Genomic DNA, 19,377 nt, shown 5'->3' with positions numbered 1-19,377 from the left:
CTATAAATTCCACCTTCTTAGCCACTTTGACTTCCTTTCGTAACTTTAAACTATCTTTATCTTAATTTAAATTTTTTTTTCTTACACTTTTAAAAACTATATAACACGCAAAATTTTGTCTTGATTACTTGTCAATTTACAATGTTGGTCTTGTTGCATACCATTGCCTCTCCTCTTATTTACTTTACTTATTTACTATCTCTTACCCTTTTGTCTTCCTTAGCTTACCATTGGTCTGTTTGTTCTTTAATTTTAATTTCATAACCCCAAGTATATTTGATTTATTACTCTTTATTGTAATTTTAAATCTATCTTGCTAGTAATCTTTCAATTTTTTTTTTATTATTATTTTCAGGCTTTTTAGATTTTTTAGATTTTAAAAATTCTTTTAAAATTTAAAAAAAATTTTTTAATTCTTTTTTAATTTTATATATTCTGAACATTTTTTTTAAATTTAAATTTTCAAAAATATTTTAATCTAAATTGTTTATTATTTACTTCTACATTTATGATTGTATTATGTTTTGACTATTACTTTTTTGACATCTTGTAACGCCCATATCACTTCCATAATTATTACAGTATTTTAATCTTTATCTCCTGTGATGTCATTCCAATCATTAATCATTATTCTTACAATTATTTTTATCCGTATATTCTAGTTCATTCTCTATTTAGTATTCTACATATTTTTATTACTTTCTAAATTTTATTCATATTTTTATATTTATTGCATATTTATATGTATTTTTTAATTAATCTATTACTATGGTTATACTATGTACTAATTTATTCTCCTATAATTTATTACTCTATCTTTTCCTTTTTATATTATCAATATTATTATGTTTTTCTTTAATTATGTTTTCCGTGTTTTATTTTTTGTCTTAGTCTTCTTTTTTTCTTTATTCATATATTTATTTACACTTATACTTCATCTTTTTATTATTATTATTATTATTATTATTGTTATTTTTGACGTTCATCTTCATCTTCGTCGCCAACTGTTATGTTTGCAAGTTGAACCAAATAACGTATAAGGCAATACAAATGAAGACTCAACAATCAAAGGTAGATCAATAAGAAGTGTATTAGAAAAAGTATATTCACAGTATATTTACATAATGGTTGTCAGGTAAGAGAGTCTTGGCTGGAGAACATATCTGCTCTCGGCTCGGCCTTCGGTGGCTTCTGGTTAACACACACTCAGACTAACCGAGTCTTGCTATTTATGTGTAATATTATCCACATATGTAAATTAGTGGATGCCACCACAACAATTATTATTATTATTATTATTATTATTTGGTCTTCATTGACAAGGTCTCAAAAAACTAGCAAATTATAGACTTCTCAGTACCCTGGGACAGGAACGTGAGAGAGAAGGAGAACGAGAAGTGGAGCAATTATGCTCCACTGGCCTTGGAGATAAGGCGTATACACAGGGTTAAAACACAAATAATCCCGGTCGTAGTTAATACACTAGGAGTAGTATCAAGTCGTCTGGAAAGACAATTGAAAAAACTACGAATCCCCAATGTTTTAGGCGGCCTTCAGACCTCTGCTATTGTAGGTACCACCAACATCCTTATGAAAACCCTTGATCTTTGAAGCTCCCGATCTGCAGCCAGGATTGAGGGAAATCCTCTGGAACTGAATCCCATCTCTTTTCAAGGAGACGTTGATTAACGAAATCAGAATTTTTATTATTTTTTTTAGATTTTTCATTTTTATTACTGGAAATTTTAATTTTTAATTATTAACTTCATTGAGTAATACAACTTATGCCTAAGAAGACACAGCCTAATTACCGATGCATAAGGTCTCGGGCTTTATTATTTCTTTATGCACATATGTTCATATGTCTGTGTATGTGTCCGACTGGATTGCTGATACGTATAAGTGGTCTGTGTATATATGTCTCACTAGAAACCCCATATGCTAGTCTGTCTTAATCCACCCCACCCCTTACATCGACCTCTTTCTTTCTTTTACATGTTATCTCTTAACCCTTAATGCTTTCACTCCACCTCCCATTACTAACAGTAATGTAATGTAATCATGCTGATCCCTTCATCGTTCTTCCGTTTTTCTGTTTTTTTTTTCTTCTTTCTTTTTCCTTTTCTTTTTCTTTGTGTCTTCTTTTCCTTTTTTTTTTTATCTCTTTCTATTCTTTTCATTTATCCTGTTACATCTTGACATTCTCTTTCCACTTATCTCCTTCTACTTGAGTCTAAAATGTCACTTAATGTCTCTCCTCCCACTTATATTTTAGCATTTAATATTTTATTTTTATAAATAAAAAAAATATATTTCACTTTTTCCATTTTTGAACAAGATGCCTTTGGTGGTAAATAAACTTTTTTATGTTGCCTGACAAGTGACTTTTGGTTTCTTGCAAACTAAATTGTCCAAAACATTAGCATGTTCAGTGTAGTGCCAGAAATTTATCCTCTTCCAGATAAATTCGACGCGAAAGTAACTAGCCTGATAAAAAAAAAAATAAAAGCATAAAATACAAAGAGGGGGAGGGGGTAAAAAATAATATAAAGGTCTTTTTTCAAAATGAAGGAGAGATTTTATTTACAATGAATTTGGTTGCAAATTTTTCCTTTTGCGGGCATTAAATTAAAAAAACAGAGAAACCAAGGTAACAACAGATAATGAAAAAAAAAAAAAAAACGCTGGTTCTTATATTGAAGATGTCGTATCCATGAATGAATACAATATAATTCAAATAGTAGTTCCTAACTCTCTCTCATAAACAATAAATTTTAGGAACTTACTCACAAATTGATGGTGTCAGGCATGTGCCTTTTTCTTTTTTTCTCATTTTAAAGTCCTTTAAAATTTCTCTCCTTCCATTTACATGCAAACCGTAGCCACGTAAATAAGTTCTTAGATGTTCGCTTTCAGCGCGTCCGGGTATTCTTGCCAGGTACTCTTCTTTGAAGGAGGCTCGTCAAAATTCCATATCAGTGCTGGACAATGAAACCACGTCCTTGTCACCGGAACCAAAAAGAGGCCAAATTTCGTGCTGGGCTCGTGACGTCATCAAGGAGCTAGCATTGCTCTTTTCTTTAAATTAAAGGGAGTTTCATACGAACTCAAAATATACAAAACTAAGAATCAAAAAAGATACAAAATACAAAAAATCAAGTATAAGAACCAGAATAAAAATATAAATGTAAACAGCAGGATGCACTATTGGTACAAAAAATTCCAACAAATATTTTATTTTGCTCTTTTTTATTGATCACTCTTAATAACCTCACTTTAATTCATGAGTTTTATCTCTTGATGTATATATATATATATATATATATATATATATATATATATATATATATATATATATATATATATATTAGCAAAAGTACCCATCATTGACTGGGTTCAAAAACAGCCTACAGAAAATGGACTCTGATTTATTAAAGTATGATAGGTTATGAAAAGGAAGGGTTGTAAAGAGATAGCTTTGAATTCGGGCGTAATATATAATATAGAGCTGAATGTGTGTGTGTGTGTCTGGTAACGAATAGGCTCCTATATGGTTGACTATTTTAAAAAACTGATTACATATAATGATAGAAGATGTATCAACTGTGGGAACATGATGAGAATTAGCAGCGAACCGGATGTTAACGCACCCACCATGATAGTCAAAATGAAAAATCGTCTTTTGCACATGGCTCCACACATCGCTTCCGCTTGGGAAGAAAAAAATAAGATAACCACAAAATAATTATCGACCAATGGCAGAGCTCCACACCTAAAATAAACACCTCAAATATCACAGTCACTGGGAGCCAGTTTGCCACTATAAAACGAGGGTTTTGAGGGAACAGGAGATTTTCGCCCAGCTACGTCAGTGAATGCACAGACATTCTCCCACCCGACCTAAAGAGATGAAGAAGAAAAAGAAATAAGGCACCAGTGAACTGAAGCCGACTACGCTCTCATGTTATGGGCCAAACACCTTCAATTCAAAACGATGCCTAATTCACACAAACCAAAGAAGGGAGAGGAGGAGAAAGACGACGAAGACGCCGGGCTGCTAGAGTTGATGAAAGAAGTCCCTAGCTTTCCAGTTACAAGTCAGGACACGCATCACCGACAGCCTGACCCTCTCCATCGTCTAAAAGATAAGTTACATTCATTCCTTGTCAATTCATACATACCTACAAACAGTTTACGAAAATTCATTCCTTGTCAATTCATACATACCTACAAACATTGTCAATAAAAACCTTCAACATTTTACGAACATTCATACCTACAAACTTGTCAATAAAAACATACATACCTACAAACCTGTCAATAAAAACATACATACCTACAAACTTGTCAATAAAAAACTTGTCAATAAAAACCTTCAACATTTTACGAACATTCATTCCTTGTCAATTCATACATACCTACAAACATTTTACGAACATTCATCTCCTTTGTTAAATCACATTCCATCCTACGAACACTTTACCTCTCCTAATACAAATTGTTGGTAGTAAATAAAATCGGTTCTCAACCTTCAATATTCGTTTGTCTTTATATGGAGTCAGAATCTACACACTTCCAACGTTATTCATTTCAGGTATTCTTTGTTGTGGCCTCTATGGCATCCTTTCCCACCCCTAATCCCTTCTCATAAATACTCAGGCCATAAGACACAGGAATGGGTATGTTTGATCTGGCAGAACGGTGATTCATAAAAACTGTGGGGTCTGCATACGCGCCTCCGCCTAGCCCCCAAAGTATGGAAATAAAAAATTTAAAAATTTAAAAAAAAAAAAAAACGTTTACAAGTATTTTTGATATAAATCAGGTGTGGGCAAACTACGGCCCGCCAAAGGAATTCATGCGCCCCTCCAAGTATTGAATATTGAATTGTGGTTTTCTCATTGACGTGCGGACTGCCAGACACATGTACGGACAGATCCTTGCAAAAATGACAATTTGGAGATGAAAAAGTATCTTCGTTAACAATCTAACTAAATTTATCAAGAAAGAAAAACAAAGAAAGTAAAAGAAAACGAAGAAACCTTACAAAGTAAGCACTAAAAAAATGTCTGTTTTATGGGGACTGGTAAGTTCACATTTGGTTCCAAGCTAGATTGCCAGGCGTAGCTTTATCGGATCCTTTTTGATTTGCCGAGCCCGAAACTTTGCCTGGCCGAAAACAGGCAATAAATTATTTTAATATACTAAAAATATTCTGGTGACCATAAAATCTGGCGCTTGTAGTCTGGGATACCGTCGACCGACCGGTCAAGTCTTAGCGAACTCTCTCTCCCATCTCCGTCACTCCCAAAAGGCACTAAACTTTTCATATATTTAGAATTTCCAAAAAAAAGGACATCTTATAAATGCCAAGCATTTGAGTAAGTTAAAATATTGACTTATTATTTTGATTACATCTGTAATTATGCTAATTTTTTACAAAAATTTAGTAAATTTAAATTCGCATTATGTAATTTCGTAAGCCAAACATTTTAGAATGTCAATAAGAGGGTTTTATACAAATTCAAGCAAAATATTAAAAAAAATTTAATCAATATTGTCCCGTTTTGTCAAATATTTTGATTAGTATTTACTTGTTCAAAATATCTTGATTGAAGTAATATCTAAAATTTTAAATTTTACAAGATGCCTACATATATATATATATTAGTCAATTTTGTACATTTATTACTGATTAAAATAAATTAACTGATTTATAAAATATTTATTAAAACACACTTTTAATCTTGTTTTCTATAAATGACCAAAAATTAATTCACATATATGCAAAAAGTTTATAAAAGGTAACATTTTGTGGGTGTCTAAAAAATTGCAAAAAATCGGATCTTCGATTTGTTTCATGCTGTTTCTAATTTTTTTGTTATGTTTTCGATAACTATATTTTGAAGTACTTATTTTACTTCTTTTTTTAATATTTTCGTAAATTGTATCAACATTATGATACATCTGAATTGAATAAGCACGCTATGTTTTTAGTTGTCACAAAAATGGAACAGAACTTCTAATTTCGTTTCGGTTCACTGACTTTTGTTAAAAACTACGAATGCGTGAAATAAGTCAATTGTAATAGAAAAACAAATTCAGCGAAAAAATAATTTATCGAAAAAAAAGCTATATAAAACCCAATAATTTAAAATTAATGGCTTCATTTCTCGTTAATTTAGCAAATATCGATAATTTAAAATAAATTTATAAATTCCATTTTCATATTAATAACAATAAAAAAAATTATTATTTCCGTTAAAATTAAAAAGAAATTTTACTTTTTTCGTTTAAAAAAGGGGTTTGTATGACTGTGCAGTGCACATAGATTCGAAAAAGTTGTCAAAAAAACAAATATATAACAAATAAATGGGTACTTATACAGTTTAGTGACGACATTAAAAAATGGAAATAATGAAAAAAAAATTTATTGTACGTAACTTTTATAGACTGAAGTTCTCCGAAAAAAATTTTCACTTCATTTGATCAAGTAGTTTTTTTTTTTTTTTACAGCGAAAAACAATTATTTATCACGGCTACGTCAACGTGGCCATTTTGGAAATGTTATTGCAGCCCCAGGAATTCCCCAAGGGCAGGTAACTGCCGTACATAGCAGAATACCTCCATTTTAGGCCAATCTAGCTCTTTTTTCCCCCCACCAGAATGAGATTTTTTTTTTTTTTTTTTGCGAAGACAGATGCCATTTTTGGGGTGTTTTTTTTTTTTTTTTTTTTAAATTTGTAACAGAAGTAAATAAACGAAGTTTCGAAGTTATCCATGCGACCCATGCGTGTCCAACTGCGCATGTTTCGAAAATAATCTCGTATAAAAATTCTTCAATTCTTTGCATTCTTCAATTTCTTTGCATATTCAATAGTATTTTTATTTTAAAAATAAAAAAAAACGCAAAAAAATTGCAGATTTAAAAAAAAAAAAGAAAAAAAACGTAAAAAAAATTGCAGATGTGTTGTGCGCATCTCAATATGGCGAGAAAAAAAAGGCTAGATTGCGAAATTTGGCCTAAAATGGAGGTATTCTGCTAGGTACATTTCCAAAATGGCCACGTTGACGTCGTAGTGATAAATAATTGTTTTCGCTGTAAAAAAAAAACTACTTGATCAAATGAAGTGAAAATTTTTTTCGGAGAACTTCAGTCTATAACAGTTATGTACAATAAAATATTTTTCAATATTTCCATTTTTTAATGTCGTCAGTAAACTGTATAAGTACCATTAATTTTTAAAAGATTAAAACGATTAAAATCCCATTATTTCAAAATGTTCCGTTACAACATAGATTTTTAATTAATTGTGTTTAAATTTTTTTTTTAATATTAAGTTTTCATATAAACATGACTCTTGTCAGCTATTTTATCATCAAATGAAAACAGATTTGAAAATATTATTGCACAATTATTAAGCATTCTGTACACCCCCTCATATTTTGTTTGTCTTTTTTATGGAAGCCGGTAGTTAACCAAATGGACATTCAGTAAAACCGTATTTCATATTTAATATAGAAATGTTTATAATATTATTAATTATAAAACTGTGTAAATCTTAAAACCTAACAAAATTATAACAAAGATTAATTATTAATTGCAGTTTGAAGAAGATAAGCAAAGGTTTTAAAAAATCATTAAGTCGCTTCTGATTTTTCATAGTTCGTATAGTCTACACAAGTCTGACGTCACAGAATCATGCTTTTTTTTTCACCTTGTTTTGGTAGTCCCTAAAGTTCCGTTCAATTTTTTGTGATAACAGAAAAACATAGCGTGCTTATATATATTTACCAACATTAGCTTTCTTCAGAAAAGATATTTGCCATATTTATTTTATAACTGCATTTTACCAAACGTGTCAATGTCTTTGAAATGTCAAAAATAGAATGAAAGTTTCGCAAAATCGTGAAGAAATCGTAATTACCACTGTTTACAATAAATGGTAAATGTGCAGTTTTACTCCACCGTCAACAAATCCTTTAAAAATGCCAATTTTTAGAGTTTTGGGGGGTGCTGAAAACGAAAATAACGTTTAAATTTCTGGTAAACGAGTAGTTTTCAAGTTATAAAGAAATATTGATTTTAAAAAGTGGGGTATCATTTTTCTGTAATAATTTAATGTAAAATGAGTACCCACTTTATGATCACTTTTTATTGAGGGGCACCATTTTAAAGTTTCTTTTCATCCTCGAAAAATCGGTACTCCTTGGGCATTTAGTTCCATAGTGTCCCGGCCTAAATATGACTTGTAAGTCCTATATGTTTTCTCATGCAACCGTTAGGTGGGGGGGGGGGGGCTTTATATATTTTTTCTGCATAGAAATAAATTTCAAGCTATTCTTTTTTAAGAATAAAAAAGGAAAAAAATAGATATTTGAAAAACAAATTTCTATTTTTCTGATGCTGGAAATATAAAAAGACTACATTCGCGAAATATGGCCTCCAAAATGTCGATTACCCGACCTTTACCTCACCTTTTACTTCAAATATGGCCGCTTCTACGATAGATAAAATCTACCTCATAAGAAATTGTTTTTGGCTGTGAAAAAAAAAAAAAAAAAACTACTTGATCAAATTAATTGAAATTTTTTGTATGAGAACTATTGTCATCGGAAAAAATTAGGAATCGTTCCAACACTATTCTTAAGCTAAAGTTGTTTTTTTTTTCTTATTTAAGCAAATATGCACAGATCACTTGCTGCACAGCCTTGATATGTGGCATTTAACTGTAAAAAATTGGGAAATGGGCGCCCATTGCATTTTCGGTCCGAGGGCCTGTAATACTGTCAGCCGACCCCTGTTTGTATCGTTTCTCACTCACTATTTTTTTCCATTTTATTTCAGTACAGCTTTTATTATCTTGCAAACTTTACTCAAAATGACTGATTCGAAGCCATCTAAAAAGCGAAAAATTGAAGACGAATGCAGAGTGTTTAACAAAGAGTGGACTGACAGGTATCTCTTTACTGATGTCAGAGTTAAAGCTGTATGTTTGATTTGTCATGATACAGTTGCTGTTTTCAAAGAATACAATTTGAAACGGCACTTTCAAACCAAGCATACCAACTTTGGAAGCAATTTATCAAAGCAAAAACTGCAAAGGAAAGCAACTGATCTGATAAAACGTTTGAGGCAACAGCAAACTATGCTTCAAAAAACTTCATCTTTACAAAGGAATGCGACAAAGGCAAGTTTTGTATTGGCAAATAAAATTGCAGAACAAAATAAGTCATTTGCAGAAGCAGAATTTATTAAAGATTGCATGGTTAATGCTGTTAATGTAGTATGTCCTGAAGTTATATCAAAAGTAGAAGCTATACGTCTGTCAAGAAGAATGATTGTTCGTCGCATAGATGCAATTGCAGTGGATATTCAAGAACAGGTGTTAACAGCCAGTGTTAGCTTTCAGTGGTTTTCTATCGCTTTAGATGAGAGCACTGATATTCAGGATACTGCTCAGGTCCTAATTTACATCAGAGGAATTGACAAAAACTTTGGAATTACAGAAGAATTGCTATCCATGGAGTCCCTCAAAGACACAGTCACTGGAAGATTTATACAACAGTGTCATTAACAGTCTAATCAGGTCTAGGTTAAGCCTGGATAAACTGGCAAGTATTACAACTGATGGTGCTCCTTATCTCATAGGCAAACACTGTGGCCTCGTGACCTTGATGAATAAAAAAATCAAAGAAGATTTTCCATCGCACAGTGTGTTGTCTTTTCACTGCATCATACATAAAGAAAGCCTCTGTAAATCATCTTCGAAACTCAAACATGTTATGGATCCAGTAGTGTGTGCGGTGAACTTAATAAGAGCACGGGGACTGAAACACAGGCAGTTCCAATGCTTCTTGGAAGATATCGAGGCAGATTTTACTGATGTGCTGTATCACACAAATATCCGATGGTTAAGTATGGGGGAAGTACTGAAGAGAATGTGGGACGTTAAAACAGAGGTTGTCATGTTTTTTAATATGAAAGAAATTCCTTGTGACTTTTTAAAAGAAATGGAGTGTGACGAATGGGTTTGTGATTTTGAATTTGCTGTAGACATATTGCAAAAGCTAAATGAGTTAAATGCAAAACTACAACGCAAAAGTGTATTTGCTCATGAATTGTATGTTGAAGTGAAAGCGTTTCAATTGGAACTTAAACTTTTTGCCAAGCAGCTTAAAGAGCAAAACTTTGTTCATTTTCCTCTGTTGAAAACACAAGCTGTTACACAAGCATTATCAGACAAATACAGTTCCTATTTGATGGCTCTAAAAGAGGAATTTATCAGAAGATTTGCTGATTTCAAGGCGATTGAAGGACATTTTGATTTGCTCAGTTCACCTTTTGCATGTGACGTTGAAACAGCTGCCGAAGAACTACAGGTAGATCTTATTAATTTGCAAGCCGACAACTCTTTAAAAAGGCTCTTTGAAAATAAACAACCAGTCGAATTTTATGCATCTCTGCACCCAGAAAAGTTTAAAAATCTGAAAATTTTGCTAGGAAGATGTTTGTATTATTTATTACATATGTGAGCAAACTTTCTCCATATTGAAAATTAACAAGTCAAAGAACAGGTCACTTCTCACACACTTAAATCTTCAGTCAGTGTTAAGAATCAGTACAAGCAACTTGACACCAAATTTCAACAAACTGGTAAATGATTGCAGTCAGTTTGCATCATTCTCACGGAGTCTTTTTGATCCTTCTGTTGCTTAATTGCTGAGTTATTTTGTTTTTCAAATAAATATATTTCATGTCAAGTTACTGCTTTAAAAAATCAATACAAATGTTTTCCTCATTTAAGTTGAGTTACTTTGTTTTTAAATAAATATACTTCATGTGACGTTTCTTCTTTAATATAGAAATTCATTTTTGTCCTTTAAGTTACTTTATATGTGTATCTTTTAAAGATTCTATTCTAAAATATCAATTAATAAGATATATTTTTCATTTATTTAAACAGAGTTACTTAAAAATTGCTTTTATTCTTAAAACAAGGTTATTTTATTTTTCAAATGTGTTTTATGTGATAAAAAATACATATTAATACAATTGTTTTCTTTTAAAGTTTAAGGTTAAAGTGACTTACTGTATCTTTCAAATAAATGTATTTTATGGGAATCTTCTATAGTACTTTTAAAAGCATTTTAAAGTACTATAGAAGATTCCCATAAAACACGTTTATTTTAAAAGTTTAATAAATGAAAATTAATTCCATTTTTTCTTTGAAATCCTTTCATTTTGTCTATTTTAAATATCAATTATATTGGACAATATACTATGCGGCCCAGTTAAATTTAGAATTTTTTAATTTGGCCCTTGCACTGAAAAGTTTGCCCACCTCTGATATAGATGTACATAATAATACTATGATAAGTATATTTTAACTTAAATAGGGATGGTATAATAAAATTGTAGGGTCTGCGTTCGCGCCTGGCCTCCATAGAATAGAAATAGGCACAAACTTTAACAAAGACTTTTCATATCTATCTGCGTAAGTATACTTTGATAATTATGTTTCAGTTTGAATAAATATGGTATAATAAAATTATTGGGTGTTCGTTCGCGCCTGAACTCCATAGAATGTAAATATGTCATAAAGTTTAACAAGGTTTTTTAATATAGATCCACAGAATATTGTGATAAGTGTTTCAGTGTGAACAGGTATAGTATAATAAATTATGGGGTTTATCTATTTTATTATTTTATTTTTACTTTCATCATATTTTGCTTTGGCTTTGATACCCCCAAATTGGAAGCTATCTCTTTACAACCCTTCCTTTTCATAACCTATCATACTTTCATAAATCAGAGTCCATTTTCTGTAGGCTGTTTTTGAACCCAGTCAATGACGGGTATTTTTGCTAGTATATATATATATATATATATATATATATATATGATGAAAACAATGTGTCTGTACAAGGGTTCTTTGTGATGTGTAATTTATTTTAAGTGCTACACAAAGGTAAAAAAAAATTAAGAAACGATGCTTTACAAAAGAAAATTTTTTATTAAAAAAAACCTGGAAAATTAAATATTCTTGTTCTTTGATTTGGTTCGACGTCAATATCATTCGAGTTGACTTCAATCTGTATGATTCTTCAAGCTGCAGAAATAGCTGGAATTTAAAAAAAAAAATAAAAAGTTTAAAGAAATTACTAGTCTACATCTCCATATATAACAACAGATGCCACATACAAATTAAAACATTTTTTTTTTTTTTACATAGGCATCACCACTTATTAAGACCAAGAGGCCACTCGAGGATGAGGGTTAAAGAGTACAGTAGAAATTGGACAATATAGTAATCGTTAGTAATGGAAATTCGGTAAATTTGTAAACAAGTGGAACGGCTCCAGAACTTGTTTATGTTAGACTTGAAGACAACCATATTGTAGTCAGCTGGAAAGCAGGAGAACGGAAGACAATTCCACAGACGTGCAGTTATAAGAAAGAAGCTTTGTTCATGGAATCTACGTTTAGGTTTAGGCACAGATAAAGAGTGGGGGAAATTATTGATAGTGTTTTCAGCTAGACAAGTGTTTCTTGTGAAAGTTTGGCGGAGGGGGGACCATAGACTGAAGCTCAGTCGAACACTTTCCATGACAATAACGATGCAGCAGAGACAAACTCGCAACATCTCTTTTGTGAGATAGAGATTGCAGGGAAAAGAAAAAGACATCTCCTACGAGGCTACGAAGTCTATTTTGAACTCTATCAAGGTAGTGCAAGTCCTTTCTAGCAGCTCCTGCCCAGATGTGACAACAGTATTCTATCCTTGGACGTACCTGGCTTTTATATAGATATATATATAGATAAAGAATTGCATCAGCAGTGAGATATCTACTGGATCGATAGAAGGATCCCACCATTTTTCCAGCGGCTTTGGCAACAGATTTGATGTACCTGTTTCATTTAAGATCAGGAGTAAAGGTCAAGCCCAGAAGCTTGTCAAAACATGAGGCCTCCTCAAGACGAGAGCCATTTATTTCAATTGATGCCAGATGTGGATCAGAACGTTGATGATGTAAAGAGAGAAGCTTGGTTTTAGATGCATTAAAAGTAACAAGCCACTCCTTTCCTCATTGTACCATGTGTTCAAGATCAGAGGAGAGAGAATTGGAGAGAACTTGGCCGTTTACAGTCTTAGATGTGCTACCATAAATGGTAGTGTCATCAGCATAAATGTCTACAAATGATGTAAGGATGTGATTTGGAAGATCATTAATGTAGATCAGGAAAAGAGTCGGGCCCAGGATGGACCCCTGAGGGACTCCAGCATTAATACTGTGAGCTTCTGATTATTGCCCCTCAACTGCTACTCTTATGAACATATCAGAATGAAATGATTTAATAATTCAGAAGACATTTCCAGCTATACCATAGCTGGAGATCTTATGCCATATCCTATCAAAGGCTTTAGATATGTCAAGAGCAATTGCTCTAGAAAGGTTGCCTCCGTCGAAAGATTCGCTAATCCTATGAGATATAACTGTAAGGACATCTGCTGTAGATCTAGCAGAATGGAAACCATATTGTGTGTCACAAGAAGGTTATTTTTGCTGAGACGGTTGATTACTTCTGTATTTAACACAAATTCCAGCAACTTACTTATGATACATAGGAGACTTATTGGCCTGTACTGAGAGAGGGATGAGCGATCACCTGAATTCTTAAATACAGGGCATACTGATGAGATTTTTCAGATACATCTACCCTAATAGCCACTAGCTTATGTAGCTTACGACAACCATTTCTGCCACATTCACATATGATAATAAAATGCTACATTACATCCGATAAGCAACACCATCACAATCGCCACATCTATAGAGGAAGAAGTTTCTATTTTTCTCTCTCGATATTTAGTGCTCTCACCTCTACCAATTTTCACCGGGTCCAATTCTACATTTTTCGACTGTAGTGTGAATTCACCCTTTGTAACTTGCTAAGACATACATAAACATAACATAGTCTTTCCGAATTCCAAATCCTAAATAATAACAGCTCCCTATATATGTTCTGCTCTTTCTGATTAGCTGAGACCTACCATTCTCATTTCCAAAATGAAACTAATTCCTAAATAAACGAACAATTCTAAAAGTCTACAAAAATGGTGTTGCTCTCCCCATGAGATAAAAAAAAAAGAAATGAAAATGTGTATACAGACAATTAAATACTGATAATCTTATTTATTGGAACAAATGTGCACAAGTAAAAAACTTTATATGCATAACGTCTTTTCTCTGTCCGGAATACTCATAAAATGGTTTGGGAATGTAAACATGTACAATACTTCCCACCAAATAAAAATCTGCCCCCAAAACAAACGATTTCCTTGGCTTTTTTTTCTCTTTTTTTTTGCATTTGTTGTCAATTGATGATTAGATTTTATACACTGATTCATTACAGTTTTTAGGGAAATTTAATTGCATACGGAAACACTTATGTGTTTTCACCAATTTTGAATTCTGTGGAGTATTTTATTTAATTTTCTTTTCTGAACTGATTCTTGAAATGGTGCACACGTTAACTTTGGGGAGAGGCTGTAAATTTGTACATTAGGTCCACCTTCACAATTTTCTTTAGAATGATGACTTTTTTCGTTTCTCAACTATGCTGAATGAGAAAATTTCATTCAAATTTTGTGGAGACAAGTACTTATAGAGATATTAAGATCTGTATTTTGCACTGTAATTCACTGACTGCCGATAAACAAATCTACTTCTCTCCTACTGACACTGCTACCCCCTAATTTTTTTTTAGCATTTGCAGGTTGCCATGCTGACAACGATTATCATGGTTAAATTTGGGCAAAATTATCCCTCCTCAAAAGGGGTTTATCTACTCCAAAAGCCATTATTTACATGAAGATGTAAAGGGTGTCTATTCCGAACACCATTCTTAAGATAAGAAGGTTGGTGTTGTCTATTCCAAAAACCATTTTTAACATGGGGAGTTCGGGATGTCTATTCAAAACACCATTTTTCTTAACATGACAATACTGAAGTAAAAAAAGCTGTAATTGTTTTGTTTTACACGTTAAGAAAAGGCAGCATAAAACTGGAATTTAATTTAATACTATTGGTAGAAGAGTTGAAAAGAAAAAGGAAGACTTGAACAACAAAAGGAAACAGCTAGGACTGATTTTGATCACTCTAAACAGCTCATATACAGTCAGAATCCCTAACTTATAAACTTCTGTTTTTACTTTTCATTATTATTCTAATGGACCATTTTTCATAATTTTATTATACTGATTCCCTTAATTGCTCTTTTTTTTTTTTTAGATTCAAACAGTACTTGCATATTATCGCCTAAAACCAGCACTAATCACCAGTAAAAGGCAGAGTATTTCATTTCAGCCACGGCTGTCAGTGTCCGCAGTTGTTCAGGCTTTCACTGGATTACGCCGGTTAACGGTCTTGCTAGTATATAATATTTTGTCTGCGGAAATTCTCCTCTGGACCAAAGTACTGCAGGTTTGCAACAGCAGATACCACATAAAAAATTTATTATGTCTAGACTATTAGCCCGTATCTTATGTAACTTTAGCACGAGATTATAAACACATTTATTCGTTATAATAAAATCCAACAATTAATTCTAGGAGCATCATCATCACAATCGCACCATCTTTAGAGAAAGTAATTTCTATTTTCCCTCTAAATATTATGTCCTCCTACTGCCCCAGTCATCACTGGGAGGAAATATACACATTCTACAGATATTGTGCTTCCACCCTTTGTACCTGGATCATAAACTCATAGACATAACATAATCTTTCCTTTTTCTGATACATAAATAATAAAGTCTCCTCAGACTAATTCCGCTCATTCTGAGCTCTGACCATTCCTATATTCCAGATTACCGGTATTCACATGTTAAACAAATGCTAATGTACCATTCAAATATGATGTCACAATGATACCTATTTTTGCCCTCTGAGTAAATTGCTGTGTTCATTTTCTTCCATTTTACGGCATCAACAATATCTACACCAGTTTTTATTTCCTCTCTCTATCTATCTCCCTATCTCTTTATATATATATTCTTCCCAACTCTCTCTCTCATTCGCTTTTTACATTTCTTTTTATGCTGAAGAAAAAACAACAAACATTTCACAGCATCAACATTATCTACAACAGTTTTTATTTCCTCTCTCTCTTGCTTGCTCACTTTTTACATTTCTTTTTATGCCGAAAAAAAAACACATTTTATGGCGTCAACACTACCTATAACAGTTCTTATTTTCACTCACTTTCTCTCACTCGCTCTCTTTTTACATTTCTTCTTATGCTGAAAAAAAAAAAACAAAAACAAATACTTTACAACAGTTTTTATTTCCACATTCTTTATCTCTCTCTCTCTCTCTCTCTCTCCCTCCTTCTGTATATATTCTTCCTAACTCTCCTTCTCTCTCTCTCTCTCTCTCTCTCTCTCTCTCTCTCACTATCACTCACTCTTCTCTCACCCCAGTTATTATTTCTCTTGTGTGTTTCTGTATTCATGCGTTCATTTTTCACGTGCGGCTTACTACGATAAATTGCTATCATAAAAGTAAAATATTCCTCTACCTACTTTTCTTTTCACCTTTACTTATGTATTCAAAGATTGTCATGAAACAACAACTATAGGAGATGAGGATAACAAATAAATAAATACATAAACTATTTTCTTTATTAATTAACTTATGGATATTCTTCTATAATGAATAAAGAAAACAGTTTGCCACATTAATTCCTTTTTAAAAAAATTTATTTTGTCTTTTGGAGGGGGCTTGGGGGTCCATTTACACAAACTGAGCCACAGCAACACGTTGCCAGGTATGGCTAGTTTTTAATAAAACAAGAAAATAAGAAATTATATATATATATATATATATATATATATATATATATATTTCTTTTTTTTTTTTTAATTACATTTTCACCCCAAACAAGGCGCATTGCCACTTTGGTGTAGGGGGCTACTATCAGGGGCAGAAACTACTGGGGCACTATGTTGGGATTTTGGCAGCAAGATGTTGGTTCACGTTGCACTTGAACTTCTGCATGTCAGTACAGTTGAGGAAGCAGGAACTTAGAATGGAATTCCAGCGTCTAGCGGTTCTGGGGAAGAAACTATTGGAGTAGAAAGATCTTTTACATCTAGGGATCTCTACTGTGTGGGGGTGGGATTTAGCTGCCTGTCGGGTTTGTCGAGGGTGTCTACATCATGGGGGCACAAGTGTCTGCAGTTCGTCAGAGCATTCACCATTAAAATACTTGTAGAACAGGCAGAGGGATGCAACGTTTCGTCGATGGGACAGAGGCTGAAGCTTAGATGCCAGTTCAGGGCCTATCAGATTTGCGACTCTTTTTTTAACCTTGTCTAGGAGCGAGAGACTAGCAGCAGATGCACCGGCCCAAATGTGACAACAATACTCCATATATGGGCGAATGGTGGCCTTATAGAGGTACAGGATACTTTCAGGTGTCAGCAGTTTTCTAGCACGGTAGAGAGAGCCTACGTTTTTCGCAGCGGCCCTGGCAATGTTTTCAATATAATTGTTCCAACTCATGTTTCCTGTGAACGTTAGGCCAAGCAGTTTGAAAGATGTACTCTCAGACAGGGAGTCACTGGCCATTGCTATTGGTGGCAGAGAAGGTTTCTTGTAATTATTGAAGGAAAACAGTTTAGTCTTGGCAGCATTGAATGTGACCATCCATTTATGTCCCCATTCCACTACAGATTGGAGGTCATCCTCTAGTGTTTTTGCCATTTCTTTAGATATGTGTTCGTTTGTTTTCCTGTCATGCCTGTTATAGAGTGTAGTGTCATCAGCATATATACCCATCTCAGAGGCAGTTCTGTCGGGGAGGTCATTAATAAATATCAGGAACAATAGAGGTCCAAGGATAGACCCCTGAGGCACTCCCGCACTTATATCACACTGTTTAGACGTACAGCCGTCGAGGACAACCTGGATTTTTCTCTTATCTAAGAAGGATTTAATTATGTTAAGTATTTTACCAGTAATACCGTATGATTTAATTTTCCTGAGGAGACCCTTGTTCCATACCCTGTCAAAAGCCTTAGAGATATCTAGAGCTACCGCTCTGCCCTCCCCCGCTTTGTCTAGTGAATGTTATATACGTTCAGAGATTACAGTGAGGATGTCAGCTGTGGAACGGGCATGTCTAAATCCATATTGTTTGTCAGTCAGAAGTTAACATCTGTAAGGTGCTGGACTAGAGCATGGTTAATTATGGTCTCAAATATTTTGGCGAAAAGTGGGAGGAGGCTAATGGGGCGATAATTTGATGGGTCAGTTCTTTCGCCAGAATTCTTGAATATTGGTACCACAGAAGCAGTTTTCCAACAGCCTGGAAAGCATGATTCATTAAGGCATTTGTTGTAGAGTTTGGAGAGAACTGGAGATACTTCGGCTGAGCACTTTTTTAATAGCACAGCTGGGATGAGATCAGGTCCACATGCTTTTGAAGTGTCAAGATTTCTTATGATGGCGTGTACCTGAGCAGGGATGATTTTTAGATCGTCTAGCGTGGCGTCTGTCGGCAAAGGAAAGTCAGGCAGGGGGTGGTTGGTAGGGTCCAGTGTGGAGTTCGAGGCAAACCGGCTGGCAAGCATATTAGCGTTGTCGGTTGCTGAGCAAACAACCTCGTGATTGTTGGTTAGTGGGGGAATTGTTGATTGCCCATTATTTACTACACTGTTGTAGATTTTCCAGAAGTCACGAGTTCCTAATTTTTGTGCTTCGATGCGTTTTTTAGTGGTTTCAGTAAATTCTCTCTTAGCTGTCGCTATTTCTTTCTTAATGTTACTTCTAGCTTCTATATACTTCTGTTTGCTTGAACTGGACTTATGTATGTCGGTTAAATCTGCGGTACGCATGCTGCCTTTGAGCAATGGCAGTTGCGCAAGTCGAAGTAAACCATTGGGGAGAGTGAGGCTTGCTATAAAATTTCCGCATGGGAACATGTGCTTCCATTGCTGTTTTGAACCATTCAGAGGTCTCATTTGCGCACTGTTCAGCAGGAAGAGAAAAAATATTTCCCCATGGGGCATTTCTAATAAGATCTCTGATTGCTTCCCAGTCAGCCTTTTTTTGTTTTGAGCACTGGCTCTTCAGTTTTGGGTCTAGAATTTAGGGCAATTTCTACCATTATCACTGCATGGTCAGCGTCCCCGAGTGGGCTGTCAGCATTTGTTGTATAATCCTCGGGAACTGTCATCAGAAACAGATCTAGAAGTGATGCTTGTTGTTCTTGCTGGTCAGGGAAACTGGTTGGAAACGTAACCATTTGTGATAGGGAGTGAGATATAGCAAAACTATGTGTTGTGCTGCCTGCTGCATTCGTGTGAGT

The 19,377-nt window shown here is 33.7% G+C and overlaps 3 protein-coding genes across 3 annotated transcripts in view; 2 read left to right on the top strand and 1 right to left on the bottom strand.

Moving 5' to 3' along the window:
* The first annotated feature begins 8,882 nt into the window (after nucleotides 1-8,882).
* On the top strand, nucleotides 8,883-9,578 carry LOC145260199 (EPM2A-interacting protein 1-like). The gene has a single exon (XM_080118023.1). It carries the CDS (start codon nucleotides 8,883-8,885, stop codon nucleotides 9,576-9,578), a length of 696 nt encoding a protein of 231 aa, XP_079974149.1.
* Nucleotides 9,579-10,014: 436 nt separating this feature from the next.
* LOC145260198 (EPM2A-interacting protein 1-like) lies at nucleotides 10,015-10,536 on the top strand. The gene has a single exon (XM_080118022.1). It carries the CDS (start codon nucleotides 10,015-10,017, stop codon nucleotides 10,534-10,536), a length of 522 nt encoding a protein of 173 aa, XP_079974148.1.
* A 1,461-nt stretch (nucleotides 10,537-11,997) lies between these two features.
* The window catches only part of LOC145260352 (thrombomodulin-like), a 28,840-nt gene continuing 21,460 nt past the window's right edge, over nucleotides 11,998-19,377 (bottom strand). The window contains exon 6 of the mRNA XM_080118285.1: nucleotides 11,998-12,125. Coding sequence (XP_079974411.1) covers nucleotides 12,109-12,125 — 17 coding nt within the window. The 3' untranslated portion in view covers nucleotides 11,998-12,108. The remainder of the gene's footprint in view (nucleotides 12,126-19,377) is intronic.

This window comes from Euprymna scolopes, chromosome 36, assembly GCF_053919585.1.
Source record: "Euprymna scolopes isolate OS-2025 chromosome 36, ASM5391958v1, whole genome shotgun sequence".
Lineage (NCBI taxonomy): Eukaryota > Metazoa > Mollusca > Cephalopoda > Sepiida > Sepiolidae > Euprymna > Euprymna scolopes.
Note: the sequence above shows the minus strand (reverse complement) of the source record. Positions and strands in the feature narration are given on the sequence as shown.

Bases quoted from the DNA above. Each gene is read 5' to 3' on its own strand.
- LOC145260199 (XM_080118023.1), top strand. From the start codon at position 8,883: ATGACTGATTCGAAGCCATCTAAAAAGCGAAAAATTGAAGACGAATGC.
- LOC145260198 (XM_080118022.1), top strand. From the start codon at position 10,015: ATGGAGTGTGACGAATGGGTTTGTGATTTTGAATTTGCTGTAGACATA.